At 32.8% G+C, this 10,942-nt stretch overlaps 1 protein-coding gene across 4 annotated transcripts; it reads left to right on the top strand.

Moving 5' to 3' along the window:
* The first annotated feature begins 3,817 nt into the window (after positions 1-3,817).
* Positions 3,818-10,727, top strand: LOC111307232 (protein SPA1-RELATED 2-like). Of its 4 annotated transcripts, XR_016345041.1 has the most exons (9): positions 3,818-4,063; positions 4,719-6,251; positions 6,371-6,528; positions 7,086-7,905; positions 8,842-8,988; positions 9,084-9,228; positions 9,361-9,678; positions 9,786-9,845; positions 9,983-10,727. XR_016345041.1 is itself a non-coding variant. In XM_089765536.1 (8 exons), exons 2-8 carry the CDS (start codon positions 4,776-4,778, stop codon positions 10,172-10,174), a joined length of 3,171 nt encoding a protein of 1,056 aa, XP_089621662.1. In that variant the 5' UTR covers positions 3,818-4,063; position 4,775; the 3' UTR covers positions 10,175-10,727. The 4 variants fall into 4 exon arrangements, 3 of the variants coding, with proteins under 3 accessions (XP_089621662.1, XP_022760986.2, XP_089621663.1); XM_089765536.1 differs by lacking the exon at positions 9,084-9,228 and having other exon boundaries at positions 4,775-6,251; XM_022905251.2 differs by lacking the exon at positions 9,084-9,228.
* The last annotated feature ends 215 nt before the right edge of the window (positions 10,728-10,942 follow it).

The raw sequence follows: 10,942 nt of genomic DNA, 5'->3' as shown, positions 1-10,942 counted from the left end.
AGTAGTTGACAGATTTAATTATTTGTATAGATTTATATTTTTTAATATTGATATTGTTGTTTTCAAAATACTTTGAATAATAAAAGTTTACACATGTTGAATATTCGGCCGTGCCTAAACGTGGCATTTTAAAACTCATTATAATAAATAATTATTTTATCTGTTTGATACTTTATCATGATTTTTTTTTAATTTCACATGTGAAATTAAATAATTATAATATTTTAAAATAATAATAAATTTAATATGATAAAAATATAATTATAATAATATTAGAGGTGATAACAATTCGGATAAGATTGAATCCGGTTTGATTTTTGAATAATACCTAAAATTATGAACTTTTAAAATCTTACATGAATTTGAATCGAATTTTTATATAATTCAATTTAATTATAACCAAATATACCGATTTCGCTTAGTTAATCGATTTTTAAATTTTAATTTTTTTTACTTCTCGATATGAAATATGATTTGAATTTAATATATCTATTAAATATTTAAATTTAATCCGAATCAAATAAAAAATTAATTTAAACTGAATCGAACACTACAATTTTAAATCAATTTTTAATTCTCTCAAAATATTTCCCATTCCTAAATAATATTGTCTTGTTAATTTTATAAACTCTACCAATCATATATAACATAATAATACTTTAGTCAAATAAAAATGTTTTATTCTACTTGACTTAAAGTATATAATCCTTCTTATTTATTTTCTTTATCTATCTTTTTTGAAATATCCTAAAATTATATTTTCCCTTTTTAAATATCTAAAACTTTTTATATATTTTAAGATTTTGTTTACTTTTTTTATATTAAAAATCATGAAATTTTAATTTTTATAAAAAAATTAAATTTAGTATTAAATATATTAAAATAAAAATTTTTAATTCTGTAAAAATCAATAATATCAAAAAATTTAAGATAAAAGAAGTCTAACATATAAGTGTATGTGTGTGTATTATATAATTAATTTTTTTATGAGAATGTTTGAATTTCAAAGACTAAGCGGAATTCTACTCTTCTCTAAAATTTTTTTGAACTTTTGTTTCAGGCTGAGTTCATAAAATGATTATTGTATTTTAAGTTTTATTTTGACGGTCAATATTTTGATAGATCTTATATAATTTTAAAATATAATTTTTTTTTTGTTGTAAATGAGAGCTAATGTTTTTATAAAAAAAAAAGAGAAATGATGGAATTGAACTCACGTCTACGTAACTTTTAACTCATCTCTTAATCATTAAATCAATAAAAAAAATAATTGTAATATAATTATTTATGGGTGATATGCTCTTTAATTTTAATAGTATTAAACGGTATTAAAGCTTACGGATTTAAGTAATTTTAGGTGTCAATTTAAAAGAGTTTTTAATTTAAGTATCATCGTTAAAAAAAATCAATAATTAAAAGGCTATTTAAGATAATAAGCCCAAAAAATTAAACAGTTCCCCAACTATCATATTTAAAAAAAATGGACGATTTATCTTTCATGAAGCTTTTTTTAATATCCCTGCCTTTTCGTCTTTTTGTTCATTGATAGTAAAAGGGAAGATGAGATGGTTTCAATTGATATCTTGAAAGAAAGATGGGTTCTCATAAAACTAGTCACAGGCACGAGATTGCAACGGAAAAGAGAGAAGTGGAGTGGGGTTGTTTAGAGAAGAGAGAGAAAGAGAAACGGGAAATGGAGAGACAGTTGTCTGAGTTTTTCTAACATTATGTTTGAAGAACCAAATGTTGATTTGTAACCTTTGTACTCTGCTTTATATCTAACATGAATCAAGTATAATGCTTTTCTGCATTGAAAAGAAAATGGCTTCCGCGTTAAGTTGTTACTGAACGAACCGATATTATTCTTACCAGAAGTTGTTACTGATACGGTGATGGCAGAGGCAGCTCCTTCTGTAAATAAACAAGTCTTAAACCTTTTCATCAGGTCTTACTGTAGATAATCATATGCATTAGAAGACAAGCAGCATTGTGTTGTAGCTGCTATTCTGCTGGTATATCTACATGCCTTACCTTTTACATATCTTCAGTGTGAAATTAAGCAGGTCTTTGTAGTTTTGTGCATAAGAGTTACCCTTCACATTTCCCCTCCTAGATTCTGTCCTCTCAACTAGGACAAGAGGAGGTGGGTAGTTAGTCCCATCAATCGTAAGACACAAGAAAAAGATGGAGGGAGTATGACAGTATTGACATGATGCTTTGAATCTTGCAAAATCTTTCAGATGCTTAACATGTAGACATTAAAAATTATTCCTTCATGGATCTTGCTTTAGCTTGTATATATGTGATGTACAAATGCTTTGTGTAGTTTGTTAAAGCTTTTTAGTGATTGCTGACATCATGGGATGGAATAATATTTGATGAGACATAAGATCAGATGCCCTTTCCATGAGGGGTTGAGGATGGAAGATACCTTTGATGTGTAACTCATCCATTGGAAGTTGAAACCTCCACCAGAGAAGAATATGAAAGCTATTTGAACCAGCCTATTGCTGAGAAGGGGCATAAATCAGCCAAGTAGTAGTGGCTGTTGCAACAGGAGGAAAATTTAATCAATTTATTTTATTTATGGTTTAAATGCAGCTTTTTTTTTTTTCAATTCCTTTGATGCATTAAAGCTCAAAAGCATTTAATTTCTTAGATTTTATAAATTAAAATATAATATTAAATAAAAATAACATAATTTAAAATTTTAATAATAATTATATTTAAATATAATAAAATTAAAAATTAAAAATTAAAATTTTATATTAATATAAATTATAATATATTAATTATATTTAAATAAAATAAAATATTTTATATTTTTATATCAATATAAATTATAATATATAATTTTTATATAAAAATAATATAAATATAAAATTTTTAATATTTTATATAATACAAATTTATAAATAATCATATCTATTATTTTTACGGTACTATAGAGATTGAAAATGACCATAGAACTTGCAATGTACTGAACCCACTACGCGGCTTGATCAAATTGATAGAACGGTACTATGGACGCCGCTCCGGTGCCATGTCGGGCCACGTGTTGCCACATGATCACCTGCTCTTTTTTTTCCATACATCACTCCATGTTGGACCGACGTGGGCTGTCCATCGCCACCCTTTGCCTTTTGCTTCTGCTGGCAGCACCGCCAGCAAACGTGCTTCCCTTTTTTTTTTCGGAAATCATTAATGCTGCAATGAAAGTGCTTCTTTTTTTTTTATTTTCACCTATATTAAAAATAATGTAATGTCACTTGAAAAAACGACAAATGCCATCGACGTTAATACAATTATTATTATCTTTAAAGAAATAGTAATAATTATATAATAATAAAAATAATATTAAATTATTAATTAAGTTTACAGTTATGTACTTATTTAGAAATAATCACATTAATCTTAATTAATTAAATAATTAATTAATTAGTGTGATAAGACCCCACTTTGTTTTCTACTTTAATTCTGCTTTAAATTTCTCAAAAAAAAAAAAAATCTGCCTTAAATCATCAGAATCAAACGCCGATTTGAGAGCAACCGCTGACAATGGCGTTGCTGTAAATACCCCAAAACACGGCACTCTTTTAGTAGAATTATTACGAATATCAATTAATAAAATAATTTAATGTACGGAAATTTTTATGGCTGCCATTTTTTCCACGTTTCCAAAGCGTCATTAGATCTGTTCTGTTTTTTGGCTCTCAATACCGAAAGGTGTTTAAATTGACAGACGAAATAACTGACAAAAAAAAAATCTTGAATTATTATTTTATTAATATTACAACTATTACTGCCATTTTTCCGCAGAGAAAATTAAAAAAAAAAAAACTTAATAAAATTTTGCTTCTCCAGCTGAAGATATTTCTTTTCCATATCAGGGATGCACTTCATTTATCCACTATTTTTTTGTTAATTTCACCTTCATTTCTTCGAGGATTATAGTCCAGGGTTTTCACGATTATTGTTTTTTTTATTTCCAGTTTTACCCTTTCTCGTTTCTACTTCGTGGATTGTGAGCTTGCACTTGGTCCGAGTTTTCAGTTCTGACGCGGTATGTTCTTTTCTTTTTTTATTATTGATTTTTCTTTTATTGCATTTCGGTTTTGTTTTTTGTTTGGTTGGCGTGAAAATGGAGGAGAAAGAATAAAAGAAGTGATGATATGATCCATAGGTAATTTAGTCGGTGGTTTTGGAGCTGTTTGAGAATAAGGAAATAATAAAAACTTTGAAATTTTAATTTCATTTTCTGCATTTTATGTAGCTACTAAACGAAGCGTTATAGGTTTATTAGAAATTGGGATATTGGTCTGAAAAGTTAATTAGAAAAAATATGGAGGTCGTAGCTTTGCTTTATTGGAAGTTATGGGCTGTTTCTGTTGCCTTAGGTTTCAGAATTTCACGAATTGGATGATTCAATTATATCTGGCCTTTGTTTTTAGGAATGCTCAGACATTTTGGTTCACGTTTTTAAGAAATGACAAGTTAATTGCAAAATATGTGTATTTCGTATTGTTTGGTGACCTGCGTTTCAAGAAAACTGAGGAATTGCTTATCTTTTATAAGCCCATTTGGGCATTTTAAATCATATTATAAGCCCACTTGGGCATTTTTAAACCATATGGATATGCAATTGGCACTGCCCTCCTATTTGTTGGATTGATGATAACAGTTACAAGAGTGGTTATATTATAATGGTTTCTGACTAGGAATTCAATATGCGGTGAAAGAATATCATATCACTGAATGAAGTTTGTGCCTATAGTATGGATGAAGGACTAGCTGACGAAGTAGCTCCAATAGATGCCACTGAGGGGGCTCACCTCCAGGGCAAAGAGGTTGAGTATTTGGTGAAACCTGACTGCTGCAACATATTGGAGTCCCAAGAAATGGTGATACTGGGTGGGGTTAATGCTCTTGAGAACTCATTCCATGTTCTTGGAGATGTGTTGGAAGGTAAGAATGCATTGGAAAATGGGTGTACGGGCCCTCACATTATTGATGATGCAAATGACATGGTTGAAGAGTTAATAGTGAGAAATTACAATGGTTCTAACTTACCCATGGTTGGTACATCAAATAATAGAGAAAGAATTCAGGTGAGGCAGAACCATTGGCAACATTTTTATCAGTTGGTAGGTGGATCAGGAAGTGGGGGTTCATGTGGCAACAGGGAGAACAGTCAGGTAATGCCAAGTATGTCGCAGGATGTAGGGCATGCATCTTTTTCCGAGTTTTCGGGTCACAAACCTTTGAGTGATGGGCAGTATGAAGCAACAGAACAATTGATGAGTGGTGACAATAATGAGGTTTCAGGCAGTCGCCCATCTCATGGATGTATCAGGACAAAGATTCTATCAAAATCAGGATTTTCTGAATTTTTTGTTAAAACTACATTGAAAGGTAAGGGAATTATATGTAGAGGTCCATCTAATGATGCCACTAGAGTTGAGCCTAGACGTCAGAATAACGGAAACTCTACTGAGGGAACTATGGTGGCTCCTAATCCTCCATTGAAGGCTGCTGGAAGCCCTGTGGTGGCTTTTAATAATTCACTGATCTTGGGTAGCAGAACTGGTGTGACTTCTTCCTATGGGATTTTAGGGCCTAGAGCTGTTGAGTGTGATCATGATGGGATGAACTTGAGAAAATGGCTGAAATCTCAGTTTCATAAAGTAAACAATGTTGAGTGCTTGTATATATTCCGACAAATTGTGGATCAGGTTGATTATTCCCACTCTCAGGGAGTTATCTTGCATGATTTGCGGCCATCTTTCTTCAAGTTAATGCAAGCCAATCAGGTTAAATATATTGGTTCAGTTGTCCAAAAAGGACTTCTAGATACTGTCTTGGATAAAGATTTCCCCCCTTCAGAGAACTTTATGATTAGGAGAAGGCCAATGGAGCAGGGGATGATTTCCTCAGTTCGTCTTTGTGCTAAAAAGCAGAAGCTCAATGAGAACACAAACTTGACTTGGTGGCCTCTGGTTCATTCTAGAGCTGCCCTCAAAATTGAAAACATAAATAATTGCCAATTTTCTCACAATGAATCTAGTAAACGTTGTCTAAATACAGAAACTAGCAATTCTGGCAGCCCTCATATGTGTAATTCAGCTCAGCAGCAGTCAATCTCTGTGAATGAGCAGTTGGAAGTGAAGTGGTATGCTAGTCCAGAAGAACTTAATGAAGGTGTTTGCACAATTTTATCAAATATTTACAGCTTGGGTGTGCTGCTTTTTGAGGTACAAAAACCAATATGCTGAATATCTTATGTTTGTTCTCTTATCTATTTTTTGGTCTGCATAGAAGAGACTGGATAAATGGTGTTTATTCTGAGAAGCAGTTTGATTGTTTCTTTCAGTTGCTTTGTCACTTTGAATCTGAGAGAGCACGTGCTGCAGCAATGTTAGATCTACGTCATAGGATTTTTCCTCCAACTTTTCTGTCAGAAAATCTCAAGGAAGCTGGATTTTGTCTTCAGCTACTTCATCCAGAACCTTCATTACGCCCAACAACCAGGTAGTACAAATTGTTCATCAATGCTAAATGTCAAGCTCTAGAATCTTAAAATTGATGTTGGAATTTGGTTATGGAGAATGTGAAAAAAAAAACAGTAACTAATGTGAATGCGTGTGCTACAATTTGAATTGCATTAGTGATTAGACTATGATAATTATATAACTTGTTAAGAAATATCTATAAGATATCATGGGATATAAAGCAAAGAGCATCAGTAGGTCAGATGATGAACTAATTGGAGAATTACACTCCATCTATTGTCGGTGGAAAGAAAAAAATAGAAAATTAACAAACTATAGAAACAAAAATGTGGAAGCAGTTAAAATGCACCATGTAAGGCCCATTTTCTGCTTTATGTTGATGAAATTTTGAATTTTAAGTGTGAGTTGTCTTTGTTCTTTTCCATGCTCTTTTGACTGATGGCTAAGTTTTGAGTATTAATGCTTATGTTAGTGCAAACTTGCTACCTTTGTGCATGTATATGTAAATGGTCAGACCCTGGTGTTCATTTATAATTCAATGTAGGATTCTAAGTTTATGATCTTGATGTATAACAGGGATATCTTACAATCTGAAGTATTTAATGGATTCCAGGAAGTATTTGCAGAAGAAATATCATCATCCATTAACCAAGATGATACTGAATCACAGCTATTATTGCATTTCCTTAGTTTATTGGAAGAGCAAAAGAAGAAGCATGCCTCAAATTTAGTGGAAGATATTCAATGCCTAGAAGCAGACATTGAAGAGGTTGAGAGAAGGCACCGTTCTAGAAAACCTTTAACTTATTTTCCCATTAATGGGAGGGAAGATAGGCACCTTGGTAAAGAACCTCCAATTTCAAAGATGCATTCTAGTTTCCCATTTTCCAGTGTCAACAAAATGAGGTTAATGAGAAATATCAATCAGCTTGAATCTGCTTATTTCTCCATGAGATCAAGAGTCCAGTTTCGCAAGACTGATTCTATGACACGGCCAGATAAGGATTTACTAAAAAATCGTGAGCACTGGCATTTGGCACAAAATGATGAAGAAATACCAAATCCTACCGATAATGTTGGAGCCTTCTTTGATGGTTTGTGTAAGTATGCTCGATATGACAAGTTTGAAATCCGTGGGATACTGAGAAGTGGGGAGTTCAACGACTCTACAAATGTAATCTGTTCTTTGAGTTTTGACCGTGATGAGGATTATTTTGCTGCTGCTGGGGTCTCCAAGAAAATAAAGATATTCGAGTTTCATGCATTCTTTAATGACTCTGTTGATATCCATTTTCCAGTCATTGAGATGTCGAACAAATCAAAGCTTAGCTGTGTTTGCTGGAACAACTATATCAAGAACTATCTGGCTTCAACTGACTATGATGGTCTGGTGAAGGTTCGTATATCTCGCACTGTAGGGAGTTTTTTTGTTTGAGAACACTTTTCTATGAATTTTGTTGAGCTGAATGCGTGTGGCAACTTTGTCATATCTCTGGTATAATTGCAGGGCATGTACTAGAGTCCAAGTCGACAGGAGCTTCTTGTTTCTTACCTGTTCTTACCACAAAATTTCATCCCTGTTATTAGTTCTTATGACACTTCCATTGAATCTCTTTAAGCTTTAAGTTGGTTGAACTTCTAGTAAATTTGGATCCTTTTTTTCTGTTTCTTCTTAGCAAATTGGAAGCTAGTTGCTTTCTTTTATGTTGATCATAGCCGATAGGTGGTTATTGGTATCTTCCTGATTAGAATATAGTTGGATAAAAACCAGAATTCTAGCACTTGATGAATGAAGGTATTCTGGATTTAGAATCCAAGGAAGTGGCTTATAACTGTTTCTACTACAGTAATTTATAGAAAATCATAATAGCTTGCCTGCTGCCATCATCTTAATTTGTTTAACTTTCAATACTAAGTCAAATCCAAAGTACTCATTAGACAATTTTGAATTATAGACTTTACAGAGAATGGATATACCGTCTATAACCATGTTAAAAAGCTATTGTGTCCATGATGGTCTTGGAAGTTCCCGTGTTCAACCCCATGCTATACTGGGTTACTGCTAGTGAATTAATGTTTTGATCTAGAAGTCTTATCTGTTGAAATAATGTTGTGGAGATAGCTTATGGTATATTGGTTCCTTTATGGCATAATATAATTGCAAATGCGAAGCTCTTGGTTCCTGGAATAACTGTGATTCTTTTTAATGTGCTTTGAAAACAGTTCAGTTATTTCCTTATATGTCTTAAGCTTTATGCTGTTAAAATTACTTTTAATAGTTATGAAATTTCCTGCATTGCACATTGAGACTATTTGCTTGGATGGGATACAGTTATGGGATGCAAGCACTGGTCAAGCTATCTCTCATTACATTGAGCATGAAAAGAGAGCTTGGTCTGTTGACTTTTCTCAGGTGTATCCAACAAAATTAGCTAGTGGCAGTGATGATTGTTCTGTGAAACTATGGGGCATTAATGAGGTATGTTTTTCTGCAGTCTCTTATGGATCTCATGGCACAAGATAGTAACCACCTTATGAACATTTTTGTCTCTGTAAATGAATCAAATTTGGTAGAGGAAACAAACACGGTACAAATGGAGCAGTAGATCCCAAATCCAGGCTAAATGCCATAGAATTTGATGAGTGTAACTTTAGGCCTGGGAGGAGCTATAAAGATTGCAAGAAACTGTCCTTGTGTGTGTTTATGCATGTTGTGAAGGTGGGAAATGAATTGTAACTGTTTCTGCATAAATGTAATGAAGATCTTTTATCATTCAAGGTCTCTTGAAGGAACTAGTCTAATTTGCCTAACTTATGGATTAACCTTTGTTCCCCTTCTTTCTGAGTGTAGAAAAGCTGCTTAGGCACCATCCGGAACTTTGCAAATGTCTGCTGCGTTCAGTTTTCCGCACACTCCACTCATTTACTGGCATTTGGATCTGCGGATTACAAAACATATTGCTATGATCTTCGGAATGCCAGAGCCCCATGGTGTGTTTTAGGTGGCCATGATAAAGCTGTGAGCTATGTGAAATTCCTGGACTCTGAAACTGTAGTTACTGCTTCCACTGACAACACATTAAAACTTTGGGACCTCAATAAAACCAGTAGTGGTGGCCTGTCCTCCAATGCTTGCAGCTTAACCTTTCGTGGACATACTAATGAGAAGGTTGGATTTTGTCTACTGGAAAATAGTTTTTTGTTATTATATCTTGACTCTGACAAGCCATTTTGTCTTCATTTGTGTTTGTTTTGAAATTTCACCTGCTTCTCCAGAATTTTGTGGGATTGTCGGCTGCTGATGGTTATATAGCTTGTGGTTCAGAAACGAATGAGGTATTAACTTAAGCTTGGTTTTTTTCCTTTTTCTTGAGGCATGGGAAAATGGGGGATCTAAAGTCACTCAGTGAGCAAATGCATCATCTATTTCTTTTGGCTGCAAAGCATTAACTTAAGGAAATGTTGTGTTCTAGGTTTATGCTTTCTATAGATCTCTGCCTATGCCAATAACTTCCCATAAATTTGGGTCCATTGATCCTGTTTCTGGGAAAGAGACTGATGATGACAATGGGCTGTTTGTATCAAGTGTTTGCTGGAGAGGGAAATCAGACATGGTAGTTGCCGCAAATTCTAGTGGATGCATTAAAGTGTTGCAGATGGTTTGAAGAGAAGGTTAATTGCTGAGAACAATCAATTGCTGGCATTATTTTTAAACCTCAGAGTTGCCAAGGTTTCTTCTGGAGGCTTATCCTTAAGCGACGAAGTCATCTTAGGTTCAGGCAAATATGTCATACATGAGAGCACCCGAGTATGGTCGGTGATTCGTTATAAGGCTTTGATGTGTAGAACATACTATGCAGAGTAAAAGTCAGACAAAGTGGATCCAAGTTAGCCAGAATTAGATCCCAATGAAATTTTTACAGGCTCAAGAGTTGGGAATATCACGATGCCTCCAGGGTCCTGAGATAGAGAATGAAACTGTAAATATGGTAAAGCAAATTTGAAATGTAGAACTTTTGTATAAGAGGCTATCCATCTCGGTTTCTTGGAGCAAGGGTTGTTTGTTCATAATTTGCTGCTTTGAGGCATAATTGATACTTTAATCGATTCTAGGGAATTCTTTATTGGGTTGTAGCTAAGCAATCTATATAAATGTAACCAAGGTTATCTTTGTAAATCTACAAATTTTGGTGTATAAGATTAAAGGTGTTTATTCGATTGATTCGGTTAATTTCGAAATGAATTATTTAAAATTAAATTAATCGAATTATATTATTTTATATTCGTTAATTGAATCAAATTTATAAATTTTAAAAATTAATAAATTAAATTAAATTTGATAGGATTGATTAAATTTTTTGAGTAATTGAATAATAAATAATTTAAATTAAATTAAGGTTATCTTTGTAAATCTACAAATTTTGGTGTATAAG

Source organism: Durio zibethinus, chromosome 9, assembly GCF_047325235.1.
Source record: "Durio zibethinus cultivar Kanyao isolate XHJ-2024 chromosome 9, ASM4732523v1, whole genome shotgun sequence".
Lineage (NCBI taxonomy): Eukaryota > Viridiplantae > Streptophyta > Magnoliopsida > Malvales > Malvaceae > Durio > Durio zibethinus.
This window is presented reverse-complemented; position numbering and strand designations above follow the sequence as displayed.